This window comes from Oxyura jamaicensis, chromosome 19, assembly GCF_011077185.1.
Source record: "Oxyura jamaicensis isolate SHBP4307 breed ruddy duck chromosome 19, BPBGC_Ojam_1.0, whole genome shotgun sequence".
NCBI classification, from domain to species: Eukaryota; Metazoa; Chordata; class Aves; order Anseriformes; family Anatidae; genus Oxyura; species Oxyura jamaicensis.
In genome coordinates, this window is record NC_048911.1 from 6299438 (window position 1) to 6327371 (window position 27934).

Genomic DNA, 27934 nt, shown 5'->3' on the forward strand with positions numbered 1-27934 from the left:
CCTGGAGCGAAGCGAGGCCTACAGGAACAAGCAAGGGCAGAAAAACAAGAGGCGAATTCCTTAATCACATCAGGATGTGAGAGGCAGGGGAGGGACGGGGCGCCAATGTCAGCTCTTCCTGTACGTGTGCTGGAGGCTGGAGCTCAGGCCTCTGCCGCAACCAGCCCCACGGCTGGAAGCCCCGTCCTGAGGCTGAACCCTGACACCCCCCTCGCCCAGCACCCCCCCGGTCCCCTTGCTGCACGGTTTTAAACCTCCGTGTCCCCCCCGCCATGTCCGTTCCCCCCCCCCCCCCAACCCCGAATTAAAAGGCAGCATCTGGAACTCATAGCGCCGTGCGAGATAGAGGCACGTGGGCTGGGCTGGCAGGAAAGGGCACGAGCAAAGCACACTCAGGAGACCGGGGCCGTGCACTGCTTGCTCTCCACCCCCCCCCCCCGCTCCCCCCATAAAACGCAGCCCCGGCAGCTATAAATAGCGGGAGCTGCAGGGCAGGCAGGGGCTGGGCCCCACAGGGGTGATTCTTCCTTCACCGAGGCGCGCTCTTCCCGCACGGTACCTGATCTTCCAGTTGTTTTCCCTCTTGGCTTCCCATTTCCTTTCCCATGGCGTCTGGGACGGGTGCCACTGACACATATTTTCCACCCTTGAATGCCAGCAAAGGCTCTTCTTGTCCACAAAGGGCTTCCAGGAAATACTTCAGAACTGTGACCCTCTTGCAGTCGGCTGCAATAACCTACGGGGTGAGGGCGAGGGGGTTGGGGAGGGGGAAAGGAAAACAAAGTCAGTGCAAAGGGGAGGCGGGCGGCAGGGAGACGATCGGGGCTGCAGGGCACCGCGGGGACGTGCGGGGTTCCCCTCTGGCTTTCAGACGGGGGAAGGAAGGGATTTACCCAAGCCACCATCTCAGCGTCCCCGGGGGAAAATGAGCACGAGGTCGTCGGGCGCTGCCCTGCCCTCTGCACGCAACCTGGAGCCACCAGCCCCTGCCCGACCCCGTTGGGACGGGGAAAGTCCTGCTGCAGCGTGAGGGCTGAGGGATGTGGCTGCTCCGGGCTGTTTGGTGTCGGCTCTGTCGCCAGAATTCCCCCCCCCCCCCCGAAAGCAGAGGGGCTGGGGGGGATGCAGGTGCGAGAGCACGTCACCAAGGCCAGACCCCCCATCCCCAGCTCCAGCCCGACCCCGTCCCGCGGGGCCGGTCCCGTGGACCAACTGGGGAGCCCTTGTCAGGGAGGCTGGGCTGGATCTGGCCAGAAGGAAACTCAATAGCCCAGGTAATTATCCCTTTATGAGGCTCTCAAATGGAGTTTCCAGAGCGCAGGAGCCCGGTGCCTCCGTGGCCCCTGTCCTGCACAGCCTCTGCCTGCGCCCCCAGCGGGATCCCGATGGCCGCGGGGCTCCGCACCTGCAGCTTTCCCCTCCGGAGCTTCCCTCCGAGCGGTGTCAGCGATGGGGAGAAGCAGCAACGGCACAGAGAAAGGCAGCAAACGGGGGGCTAAAAGCACCACCCGCTCCGGAGACCGAGTCCCCGTTCGTGCCCGAGTTCCTCCTGCCCCCCCAAAACCGCTCCGGTTCCGCTCTGCCCACCCGCAGCAGAGCTCTGAGACCTCACCCCAAAAGGTCCCCGCTGCCTCCCGGGCTGGGAGAGCCAGGACACGGCACGAGGATCGCTGCCTGCCCTGCACCAGGCACCCACTGGGTGCTGGCAGCACCGGGCACGGACAGGGGACGCGGACGGGGACATGGACGGGGCCGGGTGGCAGCGAGCAGGGGGCTGGCAGCGGCACGCAGCGCGGCCCCGCTGCACCAGGCTGCCGTGAGAGGAAACTTCTGCTCTTCCACAACGCTGCCAGTTTCCTCTCTGCGGGCTAATTTTAACCGCCGTGTCGCTGCAGTGCGTGTCAAAAACCTGACCCTGCTCCGACCTGCAACCTCCCACCCCGGGCTGCCGCCCGCGCGCGAGGCACCCTTACGTGAGGGCAGCCGGAGACGGCGCTGCTTGAGGGTGTCCCCCCTCGGGCCCTGAGCACCCCCAAACCTCGCTGATTTGGGGGGAGGGAGGGGAAGGAGCTGCCCCTTTCTCCCCTCGGGAGGCAGGCGCTGCTGCCGAGAGGGGTGAGGCGCAGGGTGACTGCAATGCAGGCGTATCTCAGGGAGCGAGGGACCCGTAACCACCGCCTCTGCTCCTCAAAAGGGTGCCCTGTGGGATGGAGAGGGGCAAAGAGCAAAGGACAGGGCGATGCGGGCTCAGCAGCCCTGGGAATGGGGCTGGGCGTCTCCTTCTGGACGGGTCCTTGGCTGCTCGGGACGTCCAGCCTGGAGCAAGCCCGGCGAGCAGCCCAGAAGGAACGTTCCCATCCTGGCTCTCCTTTAGGAACGATTGTGCGAAGGGGAAAGTCAGAAGGAAAGCGAACGAGAGCGGAGTGGGGATGGCCATCACGGGAAACATCCCCCTGCGAGAGCTGCCGGCCGCAGCGACCCGGGGGAAGTGGTGGAAACCTCCTGGCCTGGTTCACCCGCAGCTCAACGGGCTAACGCTGCCGGGCCCGTGCACAGCACCCGGCCTGACCCACCCGTGGCAGCTCAGCCCGGGGATTTTCCAGCCCTGGTACGTGCAGTTCCCTTGTGCCCGGGCTGCTGCACGAGCCTGGAAGCGGGGCAGGGCTCTGGCACCGCAGGCACCGCCGCGGGGACCTGCCCGTGGCAGCAGCGGGGCTGCGAGCAGTCTGTGCCCGACAGCAGCAGCGGGGGACGGGGGTGCAGGAGAGGCTGGCTAGGTGGGGAGGGGACGGGCACCCCGGCCTGACGCCGTTCCCGAGGGATTTCTCCAGAAATAAAAGCAATCACATCCAGTTTAAGGCCCAGGAGGTTTTCCCGTAGCACCTCTGCCTGCAGGGCCGGGTGCTGGCACCGCTGCCCCGCAGCCATCTCCGCACAGCACAGGCTGAAATCTCGGCTGTCAGAGCCTCCTGGACGGGGAGCCACCAGAAAAGCCCCCGTCACCCATGGCTGGGTCCGGGGGGACGAGGGCAGGTGGGTTCATTTCTTCCTCCCCTGCAAAAGAAAAAGGACCGGGAAACTCCCGAGCGCCTGCCAAGCCGGCGCAGCCCCGGCGCTTAAATTCAGCTCATCTGCTGCGGAGAAAAGAGCCCAACCGAAGGCCCATGACATAATGCCACAGTAACTTGTCTCATGAACACATTTTTCCAGCCCACATGAATGAAAAACAGGGAACGAGCTCCGCACATCCCCGTCACGTGCAGCCCGGGGCCTGCGCCCTGCCTGCCGAGGCCGTGCCAGAGGCGCTCCCGGAGCCAGGCCGGCCGCGGCGCGGGGCTGCCCGGCCTCGAGGTGCTGGGAAACGAGTGACCTGTGCCCGGCACCCGGGTCTCAGGAGTGGCAGCTTGGAGCCTCGCGTGACACGCGGCAAGCCGCAAGTCAGAAACTTCCCGTTTCGGGGTGGGAACGCCAGTGCCCGCAGCAGCGGCGGCATGCCCGGGGCCACGGGGACGGCCGCGGAGGTGCCGGAGGCTCGCGGGGCTGCTCTTCGCTACCAGCCCGGAGAGCAGCAGAGGTGCTGGGGCTCCAGGATCCATGCCTGCCCTCCCAAAAGGCAAGGTTGAGTGTGAAATGAAATCGTGCCGATGCGTTGGGGGATGCAGGCGCGGACACCCCGGCGCGGCGGGGGAACGGAGCCGCCCCGCGCGCCCTTCCCCCTGCGAGCGTGCAGCGAGACAGCAGGAACCGAAAGCCTGGCTTCGAGTCGTCGCCGGGTATTAAAATAGGCCTGACACGCACGCAGCCGCTCGCAAAGGAAAACTGAAACTGAGAATTGCTGAAGTGGTCTGGTGCCCTCGTATGTGACCCAGGCTCAGTTCCCCTGCGGTGCGAGTGACCCGGGCAGCGATGGCGGAACCCCCGGCTGCCGCCGTGCCTCGCGGGGACGCGTGGGACCTCGCGGGGTGGCTCGGGCTGCAGCGGCCCCGCTTGCGAGCCTTGATCTCATCGGGCCGGCCCCAGAGATGAGAGGTTTCTAATCTAGCCCTGGATCAGACCCCGCTAACCGCCAGCGCAGCGCCAGCCACCCACAGAGGACTGGTGGCGGCGAGGGCACGCCGAGGAGGAGGCTCGTTAGCGCTGCCAAGTCCTAGGTCGTACATTAACATCCTAATCATTGCCTGGGACACAGCGGGACACACATTAACACACCCGAACTGCCTGCGAAGACCCACTGGGCTGCACATTAGCTGCACCAGCTGCCGCGTTTTCAGCGCCGCTTTGCGGTTCCAGCGCTATCGGGACGCGCTCGCTGCCGCCGGCGGACCTTGGCGAGGCCGGGACCGGTGTCCCCAGCAGGGCACGGGGCCTCCCCCCCCAGCTCGGGGGATGATCCCCTCTATTTTTGCCCCCCTCCAGATAAAGCACGCTGAAGGGAAAGCCTGCCCCGATGCTGTTTAACAAGATGAAGCCAGAGCTGGTGCTGACGCAGGGGGTGGCGTGGAGGAGACGCAGCGCGTGTCCTGCTGGGATTCGAGGGGAGGGAAGGGATTCGGTCCCAGCACCGTGCCCGGGGGACAAAAGCACCTGGGGCCGGCAGGGTGGCACTGCCACAAAGCAGCTCGCCATGGGTCAGAGGAGGGTCGCCCTGTCACCTCCGGCGCCCGCAGCGGCCGTCCCCGCGGCTCAGCACCTCCCTGCAGCCGGGCGAATGGCTGTCGCGCCCGCCGCCGCCTTCAATCAGCTTTTACAACTTGTTAATTTTACGCAGCGTCCTAAAGAGCAAATAACTGCGAGGCAGGAATGCAGCCTCCTTGGGCTGCTCCGAGGAGCCCGCGGCGGCCGAGCCAGCTGGCCCGGGGAGTCGCGCTCGGCCGGGGGACCCGCCACCTCCAGGAGGGGCTGACTTGGGCCACGGAGGGCTGCCCCCGTCCCGCATGCTGTGAGGCACGCCGGCAGCTTCTCTCGGTGGAAATTTCGACTCAAACACACCGGAGGAAGCGGCGCTGGAGAAGGGTTTTTGCTCGGAGGCCGCGCTGCCACCCCCGGCTCGGCACTGCTGTGTGCGAGGGGGAGACACGAGCACGTCCCCGCAGCTGGAGTCAGGAGGGGAAAGGGACACGAGGAGCTTGAGTCATAGCACAGAGAGATCCCATCCCCGATTCCGAGCTGGGAATGGGACAGGGCCGGGAATCGGAGCCAAGCTCAAGCACGACCCAGCGTGGGGATAACGCTGCTTTTTTTGCCACATTGCCTTAAACGCAGCTTGGGGGGAGCGAGGCAGCTGCTCTGTGCTTAAACCGAGTGAGCCCCGAACTGCCCAAACCACGCGGTGTCTGCACGAGCCAGGCGAAACACCTGCAGTGCTGCTGCTGAACCGCCCGAGGCTGGGGCTAAATGCCTCCCAACGCCCTGAGCCTCCTTCTCCTGCTCCCCGGAGGGCAGCAGAACGAGCTGCAGGAGCTCGAAGGGTAGAGCTGGGTCTGCTGCCATCCCTGCTGGGTTCGCTGCTCACCGTCCCATGTGAAAGCTGGGCTGGGTTTAACCCCGGCTTATCCCAGCCCTGCGTCTCTGGGCTTGTTCCACTGCCGGGCCGTGGCCGAGGAGTCCCTCGCCCTGCCCAGCCCCAGACTCAGGCTGCAGGGGTTTGGCCACCTGGGTAGGACCAAAAGCATCTGCCACGGCTGGGCAGAAGCGCTCACAGCTGGTTCACAACCCTGGTTTCTGCAGCTGAGGGCTGACTTCAGCCACAGCTTCTCTCAGAGACACTTCTGACGTTGCCTAACCCCGCAAGCAGGCTCGGAGGACGCAGCTCCCATGTGCACACCGCGGTGCACGACCTGGGAGCACAGCCACGGCGCTGCCATCCCGCCCCAGCGCGGCAGCGAGGCGCTTCGCAAGGTGCCCGGGGAGGATGGAGAAGCTCGGAGGTACCTTTCTGGATGCTCCTTCCCATCACCGTTGCTGGAGAAGGGCTTTTTTTTGCAAAGCAGTGGCTCCTCGAAGAGAAAGCCCAGACCGCAGCCTGGCCAAATCCCTCTCCCAGCAGCCCTGCCTTGCGCAGCACAGCTCCAGCCACCGCGCGGTCTCAGGGGAGTCAAGGGAGCAGCTGAGCTCTCAGCCTGGTGAGCGCTTCCATCTTTCCAGCCCTGGAAAGCTGCAGGGAAAAAGGGGCCAAGTGCCCATCAGGAGGGTTTGCTGGGCTAAGACCGGCCTTGCTTTTGCCAGGCAGAGATGCAGAGAAGAAGCGTGGATGATACGAAGGTGCAACTCTGGGGAGAGGATAGATCTGGGCTGAGGTATCCAACCTTTGGTGCCAGAGATCAGTTATGGCCAGAGGAGGCCACACAGATTGCTGCCATGTCCTCAAACTGCACCCAGGTGCTGGTACTTGGCAGCTGTAGCAGATGAAGGAGATGAAGGAGATGAAGGAGACCCAACAGGGACGTTGGGAAGCTGCGGGCACAGCTGGGGATTGGAGCCTGCTCTCAGCAACCAGAGGAGGGGAGCCGTGCACGGGGGTGCCAAGCCAGCAGCGCTCCCCAGAGCTGCACGTCTGCCAGGGGCCAGTTTTCTCCCCCTGACTGGTACCTAGTGGTTGTGGGGCAGGAACACAGATGGAATTTGTCTTCATCTAGGCCAGAAAAAAAAAAAAAGAGAAAACTCCAACCGGGACACCCGCACTGCCACAGCTCCTGCTCTGCGCCCCTCAAACCCTTCGTGCCATGGCACAGCCTGGCACCGCCCTACAGCACCTCTCCCGGCTCCTCTCCAATCTTCCCTCCTTGGTCCCGTCTTGCCATGGGGTTGGGGAAAGCTGTGCACCCCAAAACACACCCGAGGGTACTGCAGGACCTCGTCACCAGCAGTTCCTGCCGGAAAAGTCAGCACCAAAGCAGCTGCTCTGGCTGGAAAGCCGTCATCCAGCCCCGTGCTCCCGTGCCCGGGGTGACCGGAGCGCTGGCTGGGACGGCCACAGGCACCGGCTGCTGCTCCGAAGCGTGAGGAGCTTCCCAGCTCCACAGAGGAAAGTTTCTGATGGCTTCCAAACCCAGCTTTTGGCTTTGCCTGACGTTTGGACAGACTCGCCCTGATGTTTTATTCACCTGTTAACGCGCTGAGGAATCGTTTTGTCCGCTCCTCTCGCCAGCTCCTCTCCAGGGAGCAGCGGCGCTCGCGGCACGGGGACAGCCCGCAGCTGGGTGGCGGACACGTTGAGGGCAACCCCACCGGTCTGTTCCCACTGGGTGGTGGCAAACCGAGAGAGGAGCACGACTTCAGCCCGGGGGAAACGTCCCCGGGAAGACGATGGGGGTACAGAAGGTCTCTGGAGTGATGCAGGGCTTTGTCCAGTTGGCGAGCGTGGCTCCTGGCTGGGATCTCCTTGTGCTCCAGCAGCACAGCGAGGGCTGTGAGCTTCCCTGCCTCGCAGGGTGCTGCCTCTGGTAGAAGGCTGCAGGGATTTCCATGGCAGAAAGCGCTCCTGCAGCCGAGCTGCCCCTGCACAGCACCGCTCCCCCTGGGCTGTGGATCACCTGGGGCATTTCTGCCCTCCTTGGGCACAGGACCCCACGTTTCAGCCGCCAGGCAGGAGAGCGAGGGACTGCAAAATCCCAAGCTTGCAAGCAGGCCTGTGGAAGAGGCAGGCAAGTCCAGGAGAAACTGCAAGTGACAGCCAGGGACTCCCTGTTACAGCCAGCACCCCCAGCCCCCAGCACATCCCCCGGCTTCCCGGGGGAAAAGGAGAAAAATTCAAGCAGAGCGGTGCCAAGACAAGTCTGAGGGAGCCCACTCTGCTCCTCCCTTGCAGATCCTACAGAAAACACTATCCGGGGAAGCCAAGCCCCTGGAAATCTGCCCCCAAACCATGGTCCCAGGCTGGGGAGGGAGGAAGGCGAGATCCGTGGCCTCACTGAAGCCAACGCGGCACCACCATGGGCGCGCTCAGAGCAGGGGCTGCTCTCCCTGCTGCAACAGCCTCCGATCTTTTCCTTTTCAGGGACTGGGAGAATTTATTTCCTCTGCCATTTCGGAGGATGCCTGCCTTGCCAGAGATTGTTTTGCAGAGTTAAGAAAGATAAGAAAGTGGTTAGCAGGCTCTTCGGTGGAGGAAGGGAGGATTGCTTAGTAAGGGAAAGGGGATTGCTCCGCTCCGCGCAGCCACGCGCTGCCCTTCCTCTGCGGCTGCCGTCTGTCCCCTCGCCTCTGCCCCTGGCGCTTCCCGGGTACCTCTGCTCGTGGGGCCACGCTGGGACCAGAGAGCTGTCCCCTCTCCAGAACTAAAATCCAGCTCTCCTGGCATTTGGGAAACGAGGCTGACGAACGCTCAGGCCAACATCGAGACTGCACACCTCAACGGTGCCCTCCGAGAGCCCTTTTCCAGGGTACGCGGAAAAACGCGTCGTGCACGGCTGAGGGAGGGGAGCTGCTGAAACCTCTCCGCTTCAGAAGGCACCTCCCGAGCCCGGAGGATGCCCTGACGTCCCTGCCCAGCAGCTGGGCTGTCCCGGCACGGGGAGGTGCAGCACAGCCTCCCCCCCGGGAGCCCGCAGCCGCCCTCGCTCCTCTCTGTGCCGACGGAGGCGTCGTGCACCGAGGCGGGACGGAGCGGGCGGTGCGCTCTCGCCGGTACCACGAGCAATTTCGCAAGGACTTCCCCCCCCCGGAGACGACTGCCCCGTGATTTGACCCACAGCTCGGTGATTCCTGTCCCACGGGACAGAACCCCCGTGGCCGGGGGGGGTAGCAGAGGAGGTGGGAAGTGGGGTGGTGGAAGGGTTACGAGGCAGAGCGCAGGAGCAGGGGCTGTTGTGCAACGAGAACCAAAAAAAAAACAGCGTGCAAAGAGACAAACCCTTCCATCACCCACCTTCCCCGGCTGCATCACCCACCTCTCGCCCCTATGGGCAGCGAGGAAAACATCCCATTAGCCCGCGACCCCCAGGGCACGGTGGATTTCCCCCCCCCCCAGGGCGGTACAAGCCCCGCACGAACCTGCCGTCTGACCTCGGCGGCGTGAAGGAGAGGCGAGGTGAGAGCTGGAATATTCTGCCTCGTCCTGGCAGAGCTGGCCGGGAAGCCGTTTCTGTGAGTTTACACAGCTTATACGTTCTCCATGCAGTTCCTGGACGCCTTCCACTGCAGATGAGAGTTTTATGTCGAATTTTAAGTTTGACCACAAATATTTAAACTTCCTTGGACCACAAATGCTCTATCTTCTTTGTGGTTTAGTTGGCACCAAAGGAGGATTTACAGATCCCTGTATGTCTGTCTGTCATTTAAACATCTCGCGGAGGTGCCAAAGGCTTCAGAAGCGGAGGGGCTCCTCGGGCAGACCCCACAACTCGCCCTCTCTGGCCTCTGGTGCTCGGCACAGGCACGGAGAGGTGCGGAGGCCGAGGGCACAGGCTGAGCCGTCCCCGCGCTCCGTTCCCTTTGCTTTTCAGAGAATGTCACCCGAGACCCCACTGCCACTTCCACAGCTCCTTGCCCCGGCTGATATTTGAACCGGGATGAAAGCCTCTGGAATTTTCTCCCCTTCTTTCAGGAAACGCGGGATTTCGGAGCCTGCGGGAGGCTGCTTTAACGAGAACCGCTCGAACCCCCTCGAGCTGCCCAGCTCCCACCTGGCTGCTGCTCGCTGCCTGCCCGCCGGGGTTTTCACTTCCTCCAAGGCGAGCAATTCTCAGAGGGTCACGATCCAGACCTGCTGAACTGGGATCCCGCTCTAGGGAAACTGGTCAGAGTGGTTACGTCTCGGCGGCTGGACGGTGCCGAAGAGAGGAAAGGCCGTTCAGCCAAACACAGCCGAAGAAGCACCACGAGGGCTCTCCCAGCACCCTGAAACAAGGGAACTGGGCGCTGCCTTTCTTGTGCTGGATGAGGGCGCAGAGGGCCGAGGATGCCCGAGCTCGGAGCCGGGCACGTGGCAGAGCTGGGGGATGAGGCAGCCCCGAATCCAAATGAACGTGTTATTCCACCAGGCTGCGCGTTGTTTCGTTTCCTTCGGACTTTTCACGTCTAGGACGCAAACTGCACGCTTGCCTCGCTGATTCTAGGGGAACTTTTGAACGCCGAGTAACCCCCAGGGGCTTGTAACCCCCAGGGGCCCCGAGCCATGGCAGCGCTCGGGGGGCTCTCCCCAGCCGGGACACACGTCCTGCCATCCTCCTCTGGGAGCCACAGGGCAATCGTGTGCCCGGGGCACGTCGGAGGAACCGGCTACCTGAGCCCGAGCAGCGGGACGGGGATGGGAAAGCTCCTCTCCACGAGCCAGGAGCCAGGCAGGACGCTGCCCGCTCCAGGCTGCGCCGCTCACGGTGTGGTCCCCAGGCACTGCTGGGGAGCTCGGGGCACTCTGGCTCCCCCCGAACGAGAAGCGGCTTTGGCGACTGTGAGAAAAGCAACTTTTTGTTGAAATAACGAGCAGGGGAAAGCCACGGGAAGGGGCAGCTCGCGGGGCCGGGGGGCAGCCCGGCGTGCTGCCGCCCGCAGGGAGGAGCTCCTCCGACTGCTCGGCCGGGCTGCAGCCGAATTCCCTTGAAAAGAGAGGGTGTGGAGACGGGAGGCGACGCACTGACACCAGCACAATGCCACCGCAGCTCGGTCGGCTGCGACACCGCAGCCCCAGCGGTGCTGGCAGTGCTGGCACCTCCACCCGCCGCAAGAACCACACCGGCAGCGCGCTCCCAGCGGGCCGGGCAGGGCGGGGAGCGGCTCGCACCGCTGCCAGCAGGCACTCCGGGGAGGGACAGGCGCCTCGGTGCTTTGCTTTACGGGGAAATGCTGCCACTTAGGGGACTCCCGGTGACGTTAGGAGGAGCTGGGTGCCCGAGCGCCCACGTCCTCTTCGCCGAGGGGCTGCTCCGAGCGAGCCCACCGGAGGAAACTCCACGCGCGGAGCCGAGCTCCGGCCCTCGTGGATCCTGCCCGAACCCTAAGGACGAGCAGCGAGCCCAGCGCCGCTTCTTATAGCGAACGCTCGGCTCTTTTGGCACGCGGTTCACGGCCGAGGCTCCCAGGAGCTCGCTTGCAGCCGGCTGCAAACACACCTAGGGAAGGGAGCGAGGGGCTGGGAGCGCGGCTGCGAGAGGGGAACCGTTCGCTGCGTCTTTGTTTTCTCCAGAGCTCCTCCTCCCGGGACTGGGATGCTGAGCGCAGAGCAGGGCCCCTGCCCTGAAACGGAGGAGCTGAACCAGAACAATAGGGTGGGGACTCTGGATGGGCCCCGACGAGTGGGGTGGGCTGGAGCGGGGGCACCGATCCATTCTTTTGACTTCATTCACACTTACAGCTGCGCTAGAGACATTTCCTGAAAGCACAGTAGGAAGAGAGGGGTATTCGCTCACTCCACCCTCCATCTAGCACTGTCCTCGCGATCCAGCCGTGCACGGAGAGCCAATTTTGGCCTCTGGCAGAGCCGCAGGCCAGACATTACAAGCACTGGTGTGAACAGAGCAGGTCCCCACCCGATGAGCAGCGCGCAGACTTGGAGAGGAGACGAGGGGTGCTGCTCGGCCAGAAACAAGTAACGCAGGGAAACGCCGAGCGCTCCAGCGGCTCCGAGGTAGCCCTAAAGCTCGCGAGGAGGTGTCGGCAGCGGGGCCGGAGAGGTCGGTTTGGGGATGAAAGGCGCAGCAGAGGAACAAGGCCGAGCTCCCGCTGCGGGCGCAGCGCTGCGAGCAGCAGGACGCGTGCCACGAGGCTCCCCGCGCGGGACGGCAGCGAGCGAGCCCCGCGCTCCGTGATCCCGCGCGTGGAGCCTGAAAAACAGCTCTTTTTTTTTTTTTTTTTTTTTTGCTAAAAAACCAAAAAGCAGCCGCCCTCCCCTTTCAGATCTGCAGTTACTCAGCCGGGCTCACAGCGGGGCTCTCCTGGCTCTGCCGCGGAGCCGGGGCCGTGCCGGCGGCACCGCGCACCTGGGGCCGCGACACCTCCCCGCGTGCCCGCCACGTGAGCTCACGGCAGCCGAGGTAACGATTTGCAGCTCCACGCCTCAAACTCCAACCGTTTCTGGTGAATCCCCAAAATAATAATAATAAAAAAAATATTGGAGGCGATATATTTATTTCTTTTCAAATGGGAAAAGTATTTCTTTCATTCTCCCATAACACAAACCCAGCAAACACGAAAAACATGAACCCAAACCAAAGCTCAGACATCACATCTGGGGAGAGACCAAGCATGGAAAATTTTAATCCGAAGGTTAATGTTTGGGAAGCTCCGAGTGTGTGAAAAGAGGGGTTAGATGGGTGCTGCTCCGCGACTCGAACAGTTGTTGCCGCCAAGTGGCGGCTTTCAAACGGTGCCTGCCTGCCCCAGCCCGGGCTCTCGGGGTCACACAAGCTAAAATAGAAAACAACTGAACTCATCGCAAGCAAACAAACAGCGAGTCACATCAGATGCTGGAAAAGCCAAGCCAGGAGGGAGCCAGCAGCACGGAACGCGGCTGGGAACAGCCTCCCGACCTGCCCCGGTGGCTCACACCAAGCCGCGGGGCAGCGGCGTGCCTCTCCTCCTTCCTCCCTTCCCGAGCTCTCCCTCAAGCACGTCCCCAGCTTCAAGCTGACGAAATGCTGGGCTTTCACCAGCCCTGTGCCACCCTGCCCCTGTGTGGCGCCTCCGTCTCCTCCGCTCGCCCCTCCCCGGGGCTGTCACATCTCGGGGACTTTCCCCCCAGCTGGCTGAACCCTCGCCTTGTCGCCCACAACAACCAGCTCCTGTCCAAGCACCGGGGTGCCCTGCTCTTCACCCACACCCTGCCACCACCGGTGGCTTCCGTGCCACCCCGGGGCATTGTCCCTGCTGCCGTCCCGGTCGCTTTTGCCGAGCCCCTTGAGCTGCTGGGCTCCCACAGCCCCGCTCTCGCCCGCACATCTGCCCTCCGCCTCGTCGCCTCGTGCCCTCGTTTTCACCACTTCCTGCCTTCCGAATGCCTTTGTCTCCATCTGCTGCGTCCCGGTATGTCCTCTCCAGGCTGCTCCTTCCCACCACCAGAAGCCTCTCCCCCCCCCCGGCTATTACAGAACAGCACCCTGAGCGCCTGTGTTCGGGACGGGGCCTGTAGGACGGGGCCGGATCAGCACCCACAATAGCTTAAAGGCTCCGCGAGTTTCAGCGCCGAGCCCTCCCACGCTTAACTAAACACCAAGAGAAGGGACCACATGGCCGCCAACGCGGCCTCGCCAGGTGGGTGCCGGCTCCCCGGGGGTGGGAAGGGAAGGGAAGGCACCGCCGGCGTGAGAGCATCCGGCGGAGCAGCCGTATTTACAGCAGCCACGGGGATGTTTCCTGGGATCAGCCGGGGCAGAGCCGCTCCCCGAGGTAGCGGAGAGGCTACCACAGCCCTCCTGGCCACGGGTTCCTCCCTGCAGCGCGCATTTGGCAGGAGAAGAGCTGTGCTGCTGCTCCCCGCTGGCTTTGCTGCACCCAGCCCTGGTGCGTCAGCCCAGGGAGGCAGCGAGCTGGAGTCTCTCCTGGACACGTGGGGACGAGCTCCGTGCCGAGCTCCTCGCTGGGCTGAGGCAGAGCAGTGCATCGGTGGGGAGCTCTGCTCCTGGCAGCCGACCTGCTCGCTACAGCTGGTAGCCACCGGCACCTCCTGGAGGTCTCCAGACCTCCAGGCTCGTTCCCGGGGAGGCAAGCCCTGCGGCCGCACGAAGGTTTGATTTTCGGCATGATGCTGACGGAGATCACAGAATCACAGAATAGTCTAGGCTGGAAGAGACCTTCAAGATCACCGAGACCAACCTCATGCGTCAAAATCATCAAAAAAGATGCGTCAAAAACGACCGTGTCCTGCCGCAGAGGGAGCAGGGCGACGTGCCCCACAGCGCTGGGTGCTGGTGCTGAGCGGAGACGTGAGAAGGGAGGGTCTGGAGCGGGGTTCGGCTGCAGGGATGCTGAACGTGAGAGCTGCTCACGGGGTCAGGCTGCTGGGGCTGCTGGGGAGCACGGCCAGAGGAGGGGAGAGGGAGAACAGGGAGTTGGTAGCAAATAATCTTGGCAAAAAGGGGGGGGGGAAACTGAAAGTAGTGCAGGAAAATGTAAGATTGGATAACCCGGGGCCAGAGCAGTTTGTGTGCAGGAGCCCTGACACAGGACCCGAGAACCCAGCACCTCTCCTGCAGCTCCACGGTAACTCTCCTGCCTGTGAGAAGAGACCTAAACCTGCTCGTTTCTACAGAGATAAAACGGAGAGAAGACAAGAGAAGCTCTCGGGATCACTGCACATTTCTCTAAGTTTGCCCAGAAAAAGGGCCCTGAGAAGAAACCGAAGCACCTCTGCTCGGGTGCGGAGGGGCTCTGGCGGCAGGGCTGATGGCAATGACACCGAGAGACCCCCGAGGAGCCGGGGAAGCGCGGCAGGGTTCCCCTGCGAAGGCAGGGTGAGGTGAGGGATGAGAAACGTGAGCAGAAGTGGCTGGCAAAGGCAGGGCTCAGCCTGGGCTCCCCCCAGGCTCCCGCTCGCCGCGGCGTGTGCGAGCACGCTGAGCGCGGCCCCGGCGAAGGACAGGCAGCCTGCTGCAGCTGCCCACCGACACCGCAGCTCCGCGCCCCTCAGCCCTCCAGCCAAGGGGGGGAAAATGTAATCAGAGCAGCAATTTCTATTAGCGAGAATATAAAGCCTTGGAACCTCTGGGCTGTCTCTTGACAACTAATTAATTACCAGGTAGCATCCCCTTGAAGCTGCCAGCGCAGCGCGCGCAAGTTCCAGCACGATTTCGGGAGAGCGCTGAACTCTGCAACAAACCCGAGAATTTTACTTCATCTCCCGCCACCATCTGAGATCCTGGGGGAACGGGAAGGGGTGGCAGGAGGCAAGCTCCCGAAGCCATCTGGGATCATCGTTAACTCGTTCGCTCGTGGCCTCCGCAACAAAACGCCGAGCGCGCCGCGAGCCGCGGCTTCGAGCCGGATGAGAGCCGCTCTGCCGTGGTTCCCCCGGTGCTCGTCTGCCGATTTCTGCGCCAGGTTGGCCTCCTCCTGGCAGCCTGTCCCCCAGGGCTCCCTGCTCTGGCTGTCCGGGCAGCCGGCCTTCAAAACTAGGAAGAGCAGAGAGAGGATTTCAAACGGCTCGAGGCGGCGTGTTCCTGGCTAAGAGCTACCAGAAGGGTTTAAGCGGAGAAGTGCGCGAACAAAGCCGAGAAAAAGAGAAGGGCAAAAGGACAGGGACGGAGCAGCTGCTGCTGACAAAACTCTTACAGGAAACCACAGAAAAACCCCACAGGGGCAGAAGGTGCCACATCTGAACCCAAAGTGCTGAGAGCCCTGGGCTCGAGCTCAGGGACCGTGGCGGTGCAGTGCCACGCGGGGCTGGCCCCTTGCTGAGCCCCACTTCTCCCTGTCCTCGCCCCCTGCACCCCCTCCAGCTCCCTGGCGGGGCTGGCACAGCGCGGTGCATGGGCATTGTCCCTGCTTCGGGGCGCCAAACTGCCACGAACCTCGTCCCTCCTCCCCTCTCTGAGCTCGGGAATAAGGGCTCAAAACTTCAGACTCTGGGCTCAAAATCTCGCCCCCAGCAGGAGGACCGGGGGGGGGGGGGGGGCCAGAGGCTTCCCTGGCTGCGGGGGTCCCAGCAGCGGACGCCTCTGCCCAGCGCCGTGTGCCACGCCGCGTCCGGACACCTCGCAGCGAGCAAGGGAACGTCGAGCGGGCGGGCAGCTCGAGACGGGGACGTGTGACCTGCTGGAGGCTGCTGACACCGGGCAGAGGCTGATTAAACACAAGACCACGAGGTCTGAGCGAGGGGACCAGGCACGAAGCAGTGACATTTGGGGCCAGTCACCCTAAGGAAGTGAGGATTTCTCAGGCTCCAGAGACACGAGGAGAAGGAGCTGCTGTTCAGCTTGGCATGCGGGAAGCCGAGCACGCAGCTCACCCCGTGGCCCTCCGAGGGGCCACTTCTCTGTGGGACGGGAGGAACCACCAGCAGCACCCTGAGCGGCACACGGGGACGGGGCCGTGTCGCAGGACCGCCTTCAGGAGGCATTTTTCCAGAGAAAACCCTTCTGCCACCCTGCTCAAGACACCTGCGGGAGCCAGGCTGCGGGTGGGTGGCCGAATCCCGCTCTTGGGACCAGAGACCCCCCATGGGATCCTTCCTTCGGCAGCAGGACAGCCACAGGTCATCTCGCTCAGGTGCACACGTTTCAGGCTGAGCCAAAACATTTCTTTTTCTTTCTTTTTTTTTTTGATGTAAGTCCAAAAAAACTGAGATGACATCAAAGAGCCCGGTGAGCAGATCCCCTCCAGAAACACGGGGGGACTTCACCTCCCCGGTACAAACGCGGTTCCCCCGCAGACTTCCTGGGAACAGCTGAAGCAGCCCCGCACTTCAAAACCCAGCCCGCACATCACAGGGCTGGGGAGGAGCTCGCTGCTGGCCCAGGTTTGTTGAGGACCCGTTTCAAAGGCCAGGCAGGATCGCACACAACGGTCCCAGCCCCGGGGGGAATGAATGATCTCTGTCCCCGGGAGAGGGGCTGTAAAGGGCGGGAGCTGTCAGGGAGGGCACGCAGCGCTAGAAGAGGGGGAAGGTTCGGGTGATGGAGAGCTTTACCCCTCCTGGAAGTGGCCAGTCTCTTGTTTCCCGTGAGTCACCAAGAGGAAAAAGCCCCGCAGGATTTCAAGCAGCGACGGAGGAGCTTGTCTTCTTCCGAGAGATGGCAGCTGCCACTTCTGTCCCCAGCTCAGGTCTGCCACGGGCTGGGGTCTGAGGGCAGCTCCCGAGGGACGGAGGGGACCCCCACGGGCTCCGGGGATGCGCCGCTCCCTGCAGAAACTGGAGCCGCTGTGCCACGACGAGAGGGAAACGCGGGGAGAGGGAGGGTTAAGGGCTGGGGCACGCTCCGGGAGATACGCAATGTTAAGTATGAGGGCAAAGGAAACGAAAGCTGGAAACTCAAACACAGTCAAGAATCCAACCCCAGCCTGGGCAGGAAGTTTACACTCTGCTGCTAAATATACATGTTTTTAAATCAACAAGCCTTCGGGTTCCTCCGCCGCGTCGCTGCGCGGGAGAACGAGCGGGATGAAGGCGGTGCCAAGCCCTGCCCAGCCAGGTTTGCCGTGACAAGGTGACAAGGTGGGACCCCCGGCACGGCACCCCGGCCCCGAGGGACTCGGCGGCGACCCCCCGGCACCGTGCCTGGGCCCACGAGGAGGCGAGGAACCTGCGAGCACGAGTCGGACGCGGTGCCTCTTTCCTTCCCGCTCTCCGGCCACCGCGCTGGGGCTCAGCAGTCGGATAGTCACATATTTTTTTAATTTGATATAATTATCTCCTCGAAATTACTGTACACAGCCTCTTGGGATCTAAAGCAATTAAGTGAAGATAAATTTCTTTCATGGAGCAAGCTGTCAAAGGATGAAGCAATTTCATTCCCCATTTGAAGTGGAAGCTTTGGGTCATGCATGGTTTATTTGAAACAATGCCATCACCTAAAGCTGCTGATCTTATCTGCCTCCCTCTGTCTCTCCATTTCAAACTGCTGAAGATGTGCAGCGTGGCACTGCCTGAAGTGATGACATCTGGCGGCAGGCCAGCTGCAGAAACGAGCTGCTCCTCCCCGAGCCCGAGTGCAAGAGGCCAAGCATTCCTATTAAAAAGGGGGAAAGCGAGGTGAAAGCTGGGGAGAGCTGCGAAGCGGGACTCCGGCCCGAGGGGACGCGAGGCCCGCGGGCGGCAGCAGGGGAGAGGTGCCTGCGGGAGGGGGCGGCGTGGCCCGAGGGTGGACGGGAGCAGGTAGAGCAGCTCGGAGGGGTGACGGCCCCCCCGGGCTTCCTCTTCGGCATCGGGGTACCCTACTAAAAGCAGGCACCGAGGGTTTTAGGTGAACCAGGACTGGTTCAGCCTCTGCAGGAGAGGTTCGTGCACTGGCAGGACGGAAATCATACCCCCGCGGCACGCACGCGCTAAGTCTCTCCGAAGTTCCAGCAAATTCTCTCCTCTCCTCACACTTCACCAGCCCAAGATGTTTCGCTCTGGACAACAGAACACATGAAACGACTCATTTAAATAAGCCGTTCTCCCAGGGGGTGGGTTTTTATCCTGGAAAGGGTGCCCAGGGCTGCTGTGGAGCTCGGAGTGGCCTCCGTGAGGGCTCTGCCGCCTGCACAGATGGAGCACTGGGGGTGCTGCGGTCCTGCCACGGGAGGAAGGGTGTCCCAGCCCCGCGGGACACACGCATCCAAGCCAAGCTTTGCCTCCTTAAGTATCCTAGGGCTGCCACCCTGACAGATGAACTACCTTCCCCTCCCGGGGACAAAAAGGCTGAGGACATCACAAAAAGCGGAACTGAATGGATCCCGAAGGCCACCCAGGCCCCTCCTGCAGCCTCCAGAAATGCTGACCCAGGGGGGCAGTTCCCCGGGCAGGGGCCGGCAGCACGCCGTGACCTCTGGCACCTTCTCCTTCCAGCATTTCCACCTCGCTGCCCACTTCCCCGCTCAACAACCGCTCTGTCCGCACGCCTGCGATGGCACAACCCAACACATCCGCGGAGATTGGCTCCCTAAAAAACGTGGCTGGGAATAAAGGGAGCTACCGGGATGCGTTGGCAGTGGGGACGAGTTTGGGAAGCATCTGGGCGAGTTACGAGAGGAAGCCCAAGCTCCAGCGGGGACATCAGCGCCCAAAGCGTGGCACATCCCCGGCGGCTGGTGGCTCAGCGACAGTTCCAGAAAGGAACAGCAGTGCTTGGGGAAGCCCTGCTTGGTGCTCACCTCAAGTGAAACATCACCCATGGGCCAGGCCCTAGGAGAAGTGGCAAAACCCTTCGATTCATAGCCATAAAATCTCCTTCCTTCAACGGCAGCGAGTGCTGTCACAGGCGCTGCATCATCCACGCTTACGATGAATACAAACCCAAACCCAAACTAAAACGAAGCGTAATTCCGGCTCAGGAGCTGAGCAGACCGGGCACACGCAGTAATTTCAAGAAAATAGCTAGAAATATCTGTCATCCTCTCTATTCGTATACGAACTCACCGAGTATTTGTTACTTGGCAGATAGAACGCTTCATGTGAAGTGCCAGTACGCAAAACGTCGCGGCACATTTTGGTAGTTTCAACCAAGGATGGGGTTCGCCTTATTCTAAAGAAAATAAAGGCAAATGTGCCGTGGGGAAAAATGATTCAATTACCTGGATTAAATGCCCAGCATTTTAATATCCCCCGCATACAGTTAGGCCAACTTACTGTCGTAAGGTTGGGAAGAGCTGAAGTGCTTCCCCGCGACCCTTCGCTCAGTGCCCCCCCGTCACCCTGAGGGACACGGGGGGCCTGGGGCTGAGGCGCTGGCCCCGAGTTCTGGGTACCGGGGGCTTGTTCGCATCCTGCAGCTAAGGCTTCCTGTGGGACCCGGCTCAGTCCCCCGGCCTCGTGTACCTCTGTTGCCAATCTCTGAGGAGGAAATTGCTTTTCCTTATGGCACGACGCGTTGTGGGGATACGTTCATTAATGCCTGGGAAGCACCTCGGCCTCAATGACAGCGCGGAAAGAAAGCGCTAAAGGGGAGCAGGGCGCTGCCTTCTCCTTCTGGCCGGGGACGGGGCACCACGATGACACCACGGGGCTGCGGCTCCGGCACCTGGGGGCGTTGGGCTCGCTCTCCATCCTCGCCCGGGCTTGGCCCAGCACCGCGCCACGGCTTCGGCTTCTGTGAAAACAACGCCAGGCCCGGCGGTGCGGAGAGCGGTGGCGAGCAGGCCGCGAGCTCAATGACGGAGGTCACCTTCCGTCTCCCGTAGAGACAGAGTAGATCCCCATCTGGTATTTGGGCTGACCACTCCCTGCATTCCACCCAGTCGGCTGCTCTGGCACGTTTCCCAGGATGTGGATCTTTCTTATTCAGGATAACAATGAGGGGTTATTAATTGGGCCTTTTTTCAGGTTTCCTGAGGTCCTTCCAGTGGCCGCGCTGGTGGATGCCGCAGCCGTCCTCTTCTTCAGAGGGGAGGTTTTTCAGCGTCCCCCGTGGAGAAGATGAAGTGGAAGCAGTGCCGCCACACAGGGCTCCCCCTCTGAAGGTACGGCACGGGCAGAGCTGAGAAATCATGCTGAGGACTGAGTTCCACGACCAAGTGCCGTGTCAGTGGTCCGCCAGGCAAAGCACGAGGCAAAGAGGCAACTCGGAGTCCCAGGGCCCTCTGGCATGAGCAGAAGCACCACATGAAGCCTTGCAGCACCGCAAAGATTGCCTGAGGCGAGGCCACGCTTCGTGCCCGGGGAACGGCTTGGCCAGCCGGAGCAGCCTTTCCATTTCCTCAGGGTTTCTCTGGGTAGCAATAAGAGATGGCTCACTGGGAGGAGATCCAGCATTAATGGTGTTTTAATGAGGCCTTTCAATATACTTACAGGCTAATCAGCCGATTCCGAGAGGTCTCAACTCTAATATGTCATTCTGAGTGCACTACAGGCACGGTGAGTATCTCTTTTACGGCCGGAGCCGTGCGCTGTCTGAGCCCGAAGTCCTGCCAAGCCGCGGCAGGCTCCGTGCCGTCAGGGTGCCCGAAGCGGGGCCGCTACCTGCCTCGGCACCCCAAGGAACCGCAGGCTGCACGTGGCGCGCACCCAGCTGGGGCCTCGCGGGCCGGCTCCTGCCAAGAGGTGCCGCAGAGCAGGCTCGGTGTCCTGACCCTCTCTTCCCGGGTCACTCGGCCACCTCCTCCTGATGCCAGCTCCGGGAACACGCGGTCGGCGAGCTCCTTGAATAGGACATTTCCCGTTTCCCAAGAGCCCACGCCGAACTTCTGGAGGCAGCTCTTAGGACAAAAGGGCCCAACACAAAGAAGTTTTCCATCTCATTACATAAACCTGGCCTGAGGATGACTAAAGCGAGGATGTTCAACAACAAATGTCATCTGATCCGCACGGAAAGATCCAACGCCGACCGAAACCAGCCACGGGACGAGCCTGATTTATTCTCTCAGCCTGTGCCTTGAACTGCTCCTCGCATCGCGCTTCCAGCAAACGCTCTGAGAAAGCCTTTTGCTGACACCGGAGCCAAGCTGTGCAGCCCTGGCAGAGGAAGCACGCATGTTGGTACACATGCACGGCTCACACCCAGCCTGCCCCCCTCCGAGCCCCGTGCACGAGGAGCCTGGAGGAGAGGCAGGGCTGGGTCTCAGCCTGGGGAAAGGCAGGGATGGAAACACCGTGTGCCACTTGGGCAAACTCCCCTCGGCTTCCCCACGTGCTGAGGCATTGCCGGCTCCCTCCGGCGAGAGAAAAGGCATCTGAGGGGCAGGAAAGGTTGTTTCCAGCAGCTGCCGGTTCTTTCCTTCCCGCTCGCCCTGCGAGAGACGGGGCCGCCTGGAAGGCAGCACCTCGTACTTCCCTCTGCGCCCTGTCCAGACCACAAAGCCACCATCGCGCCTGCTGACGGACGCGTTCAGAGAACGTGCCTAGCTGGGTCTTAACACCTCGGCAGGCGGCTCCTCACCTCCTGGTGAGGCTGCAGTTCTCACACTACGGCCGGGGCCGGGGGCAGAACAGCAGGAGGGCTCCGGCTCTGCAGAGGGGGCTGGATTAGACGTATCCTGCCTGCCTCCAAGTGCTACGGGACCTGTTAATGCTCAGCTCGAGCATTTAATGTCTTCGGCTCCGTTTCCCCCAGGTTGTCCTCAGCCTGAGCAGCCTCCACGCCTGGGACGAGAAGCGGCGAAAAGCCCCAGAGACCGCAGTGCACAGGATACAGCGCGGATTAAAATCTGGTCAACAGAGGTCTTAAAATGTCAGCGTAAACACGAGGGCAGTCCTGGCGGGGCCCTCGGGGAAGCTCGCTTGGGCTTAACAATAGGCTCGGTGACCTGGACAAAGAGAACCTCTGCTGATAAAGCTGCAGATTAGCCCCTGGCTCCTGCTCTCCCCATCTTTGAGGAGCACAATTGACCGACACGGAGTACTCGGGCTGCTCGGTCACCTAGCCAGCACCACGCATTTAACACGGCCAAAACCCAAGGCGATGCCTCCAGGAGCAGAGGCTGTGGGTTGCAGGAGGGAGCCACACGCTGAGCCCGGGTAGCCGGGGCTCAGGAGCACCGTGAGAATGGCTCACGGGACCCCAAACACCCCTGCGGGTCTCCCACTGCACCTATTTGCCTTATGGAAGGAGAACGGGAGCAAGGGGGCTGGGGACACGTCCTCGTACGGGGTCAGGGCAGCAGCAGAGGGCTTCCCAACCCATGGCACCGTTCGATGGAAACCGAAACAAAACCTCCTCAGAGCGGAAACGACGCGCGCGTCCGAGAGCGACCGAAACCGGCTCCTGCGGCGGCTCGACGGGTTCTCAGCCTCCCGAAACAGAGGCTTGGTGCTTTCTGCAAGATCTGCTCCTGTTCCCTCGGCCAGTTCCCCGTGCTTGCCCGAGGGAGAAGAGGCAGAGATGCTCAACCAGCGGCTGGGGGCTCTGGGGGCTCTGCTGCTGCCAGCCGGCACCCGGGGCTCTCCGGCGCTGCCTTCCCCGCTCCCAGGGCTGCCGCACGCCACCGTGGGGCTTTCTCTTTGAGTTGGGGCTTGCTGACCTGCCCGTTCTCCCCAGGAGCTCCCCGCTGTTCAAAGCACCTCGCTGACAGACGGGCAGGTGTGCCGGTGACAGCGGCCACCTCCCCGAAGCCGGCGGGGGGAGAGCGGCCCCCCAGCCGCAGCCCCAGGCAGGGCACGGGGGAGTACCGCGAGCCCAGCTGCGACATTTCCTTTCACCTCTACCTGTACAGCTGTTTCCTACAGGGCTGCAGCCCTCGAGTGAGATGCGCGAGGCTTCTGTAGGTGCTTGGGAACAAGACGGAACAGAAAACCGCTTCACACCTGGCCCCGAAATTACAGCACGCTGGAGCGGGGCCAGCATCAGCTGGCAGAGTACCAGTTGCGACGGACATCAATTACGGGGCCTGTCATCCTCAGACTGCAGGCTTTGCTTTTTGCAATCTGCAGCGCTCCCTAAGCCTTCAGCAGCACCAGCGCTGGAGTTTTCCAGATGGGATCATTTCCCTCAGATTCCACTCGCTAGATTTATTGCAGCCTTGTTGTTTTTTTTTTTTTTTACCCCCCCTTTTTAAGAGCCTGAACTCTTATTCCACATTGCACATTTCTCCAGGGCTGTATTCAGTGTCCTCGCGCTTGTTTGCAGCGCGTTCCCTTCACCTTCAGCTGGGGAAAGACGGCTTTAAAAAACACGCTCAAAACTCCTGCTGCTTAAAGAGCCATCAGCAAGCGAGCCCCGGCGCCAAGGGCCCGCATCGTGCCCTGCACAGCTCCGGCAGACGCAGCAGCAGTCGCTGGGGCAGCATTTTTCTATAAAGGCGCCTTTAAAAAAGCAACTGCCAGCACAACGGGCACCCAAACACCCTCCGCTGCCACCCCGGCTCGGTGACACGGACGCTGCTCCACATCCTCAAGGATGCGGCTCCGGGAAATGCCAGGGATGGCCGAGGAGTTCATGCAGGTGACATTCCTGGTGGCACGGAACCCAGCCTCTCCTCCGTCACCCCTTCCAACACAGCCCCCCAGTTTAGCCCAGTTGCCCTTTACAGCCCCAAGCACCCCGTGCAAGGGGAGGCTGAGGCCGGGCTGGAGCTCAGATGCTGCTCGCGGTGTAACTGCCTCCGACCGCGCTGCCTCGGGGCTGCTCGTCTGGGAGCCGAGGCAGGCAGGAGTGGAAGGAGCTTTTCAAGGATGACTCCTCCTCGGATTCTCCTGCTCGGGGCTCCGGTCTCTGCTCACAGTTTCCCTTTTCCTCTCTGGACCAAGCTCCAGGCTGGAAGCTGTCGCTCTCATGGGCTGAGCGCGTTCTCCTGCCAGCTGGAGGGGAGATGCTCGAAGGCTATGGAATGGGAATATGGAAAGGATGCTGAGCAAACAGCCACATTTGCTCACGGGGGTTTTCTCGCTGCTTATGAAGAGTTTACGCTCTCAGAGTCCCGGCCTTGCTGCCTCTCCCCTTGCCTTGCAGAAAGCCCTCCAAAAACCATCGTAGAGCAGCCACTCCGACACGGATTGCATCCCTGGCATCCCAGGAGGCGCTCAGCCTTGGAAAGGACAAACCTCCGGGTTCTTGGAGGCAGGACGGAGCCCAGCCGCTCCGATCGCTGCTCACTCCGGACTTTTAAACCTGGGGCTCCCTTTCCAAGAAGCTTCAGACATTACTACATGTTGCCAGGAGATATCCTGAAGCCTTAAGAAGACTGAAATACTGTGAATAAGTAAGGGAGCAACAAGGCAGGACTAATTTTAGCCCAAGCCTACGAGGAGAGGATCCTGAACGGCTCACTCAAAGGCTGTTCGCTCACCAAACGGTCCAGGAACCGGAGCGAAGGCAAAGCCTGGACCATCCACCTGGGCTGGGGAGAAGAGAGGAAAGGGCTTTGTGCTTCCCGAGGAGAGGGAAGCTCGGCTTTGGGGTCATCTGCGCTGACGGGTGAGAGGTGCAAAGAGGCAAGAACCCGTGCACCAAGAACCGCGCCAAGCGTGGAAAGCTGAGCGGCTCGCCCCGGAGCTGCCCAGGACCCAGCGCGATACCGCCCGCTGTTTTTCAGAGCCTCCCAATCCAGGGCTTTGGTTCGCCCGCTGAGACGAGGCAGGGCTCGGGCTAGCAGAGCGGTGTCTGAGACAGCCCACTCCACACACCAGCGTGCACACGAGGGGGGGAAAAAAAAAAGAGAAGGGCCTTTCTGTTTCAGAGGAGGGAACCACAGTGACTAGCCCTATAAGCATATGTATTAATCATGCACCGTCTGGTTTTAATCCACACACTGCTGATCCTGCGTCTCACTGTATTGTTATCAGGGGAAGGAGTATTTCTCCTCAATCTTATTCACCAGCCAAAAGCCTGAAAATGCAAAAAACACATTTGTGAAGTGCCTTCCCAAGGACCCTGGGCCCCGGACCTGGTGAGCTGGGGCTGCTGCCTTTTTATTGGCGTTTAAAAACCTTTTATTAACGTGTGTCAGGGCTGGGGGAGGAGAGAGAGGCTCGGATTTCAGGACCCCCCATGCAGAGAGGTTTATTGTGGGAAGGGACATTAACACTTTCTCCTCCGTGTCCCCCTGGCTGGGACACGTGGCACAGCGTGCCCTGCAGAGTGCCGGGGGGGCCGGGCAGGTCTCAGGTGGGGATGCCAAGCCCAGGTGGAGCTTGCAGGGATGCACACAAGGAGCACTGACAACGAGGACCTCCCTCTTCCAGCCTGGCCACCAGCTCAGGATGCTCCTGAGACACCAGCAGGAAAAGCAGGACATGCCCCAGGTTCCCAGGAACGTGGCAGTTGGGGCAGAAAAACATCCCCCCACGCAGCTCGGATGCACCAGCACCAGGATTTGCTTTAAGCCCGACGCAAGCCGAGTGTTTTCCATTAAGGGCCCCTCTCAGCAGCACCACGCACCGCCTGGTCAATCCCCGGCCGTCACCTTCCCTCTCCCTGCAGCCCCCCTCAGCCCCGCCGCTGCTCCCTGATCTCGCCCCGGGTCCAAACCCTGGCTGAGCCGGAGGTCTTTTACCCCCCGGGCTCCCATCCCTGGCAGCGTTTCCTTCGGCTGCGAGCGCTGCAGACGGTCTGACAGCCCAGGCACCAGGCCGCATAGTTTGCTGTTGACTGGTACGGTCGGTGGTGTTCCATCACACAAGCTGCAGTGGCGATCTGCCCAACATACGCCCAGGAAAACATCACCAAGCTATGTTCACCCCGGAGCCAGCTTTTGTTGGTTACAGCTTCAATGACAGTGCAGGAGACGATGGGAAGCTCGAAGCATCACACTGGCTCCAGCAGGAATCCTGACACACAGCTTCATGGCAACGAACGGAGGCAGAACATTTTCACTCAAAACAAGAGCCAGGCCAAACGCTCAGAAACTTGCTGAGAAACTCTGGCTGAATTCTGCACTCCATCTGCTAAATGGGTCACGGAAAACAAAAAGAAGGGGGAAGCGCAGTGCTCGTCCTTCAGGGCTCACCAAACAACCATCCTCTTGGTGGAGCCAATAACCCAACACCATTTGAAGCCCAAGGCGCTCCAGCTTTGCCTTCCCACAGATTCCCTTCCTCTGAATTTCTCCAAAACTCATTAAGAACCTACGGTTTAAAGGCATGGGGTAACGATTTGGAGCATCAGCACGCAAGGTGAGAGATCATCCTTGCTGCCAAGAGTGGACGGGCTCCTCCCAGCCACGCAAGCGATAGGAAAGGCATCGCAGCGAGCTTCCCAGAGCCACTGTGGCGCACCAAAATCCTCCCCCCAGCTCACGAGAAATTCGCAGGGTGCCGTACAAAGAGCAGTGCGCGGTCTGTGCGTCTCCAGCAAAGACCTGCCATGAACACAGGCCTGAAAACTGGGCCAAGCCTGAGAGCAGGAAAGCAACCGGCTGCAGAGTAACTTGCTTAAACAGCGGGGAAAAATCGGTATGGGCAAGGGAGCTCTTGCTGCACAGAAACACCAGTTCTCACCTCTTGCTGCTTCGTCCATCGGCAGCAAAGGAGCACACGAACGGGAAGGTTCCTGCAACACAACCGGATGCGGTGCGTGCCAGAGCTGTGCCACCACAGTGCCTGCTCGGGGACACAGCGCATGGACACAGGAGGGCAGGGAGCAGAATGGGGGACTAGGGACTTAAGGTCCCATTAAGGACCCTCCGGTTAAGTTGAACTGGGGTTTGCTTTGCTGGGAAGTGCCCTGCTGTGTGCTGCTCACAGCCACTCGTGAAAGGCGCTTCCTTCCCGACCCGTTCTGCGCTGCCTTCCCCAACACGCCACTTCTGCACTGGCAAATAATTCACTTCGTTAACACGGCGGAAAGAGAAGATTTGCGGAGCACGGCCGGCATCTGACTGTAATCACCCAGCTGCTGCCACGCCGGGCCCTTTCCGCGGTATTACTGAATCACACCAAATGGGGCAGGGAGGTCCGGAGAGGTCACTTGTTCTCCTTTTCCAAGGCAGCTCGCTCCACCCGAGCTGTACCTAAGAGAGCCGCCCAGCCTGCTTTTAAAAGTCTCTTAATGCTGAAGAGATTCTGCAGAAGCACTGAGGAGCCCGCTTTCGAGTGCTTAACTACCCTCAGGTATGAAGCCTTTCCTCCAGTCTAATCTTAATCTATTTTGCTGCAATTTATGCCCATTCCTTCCTGCGTTTTTCAGCATGGAGCCGGAGGACAGCTTGTTCTCCTCCTCCCCACGACAGCTTTTTCTGTAGCTGCAAGCTGGCTGCGTTTTCCCCGAATTTCCTCTAGCCTACAACGCCCCAGCTCTTCCCGTTCCTTCTTGGAAATCGGGCGTCTGAGTTCTCTGTCCCACCGGTCCCCCTTCGTCCCCTCTGATGCCCTTTGCAGAGTGAGTATGCACAGCTGCTGGTCACCAGCTGGACCCCTAATAACAACAGTCACTTCTGGATCAAGGAAGGTCCCCACCAGACCTGCAGCTTCTGCTCAGCACGCCCTGGTGGGCTCCTCTCCACCCGGGTGTGATGTGCGCGGTGCTCAGGCAGGGCCAGCACTCAGCACCACCCGCCAAGGGGCTCCAGGACTCGCACAAACAGGAGCTGACACCCCGGCGTGCTGGGTGGGATCGCTGCTCCGAGGTCAGCTACGTTCAAACCAAACACGACCCGCTGGGGAGGTGAAAAAAAGAGCGTGGGGGGGGGGCACGGACGGGACATCCAAGCCTGGCTCCTTCTCTCTGGGGTGTGCGGAGGGAAGGCGGAGCTGAGCTGGCACCAGCAGCCCAGGTGCGGCTGCAGGACAAAGGCGCTTCTCCTCTTACGCACGTGAGCGCAAGTGCCTGGCAGGGCAGGTAGATGGCACTCCGAATAAACCGGTGTGTGGGTAGAGGAGCCAGGTCGCAGATAATAACGCCCCCTTCCAGCACGTTGAGGGCACCAGGACCACATTACAGGGCACCAGGACCACATCATGGGGCACCAGGACCACATCATGGGGCACCAGGACCAC

At 61.5% G+C, this 27934-nt stretch overlaps 1 protein-coding gene across 1 annotated transcript in view; it reads right to left on the bottom strand.

Annotated features, from left to right (window-relative positions):
- The window catches only part of SMG6 (SMG6 nonsense mediated mRNA decay factor), a 104912-nt gene that overhangs the window by 15034 nt on the left and 61944 nt on the right, over nt 1–27934 (bottom strand). The window contains 1 exon segment of the mRNA XM_035342863.1: nt 560–736. Within this exon segment, the coding sequence (XP_035198754.1) occupies nt 560–736 (177 nt within the window).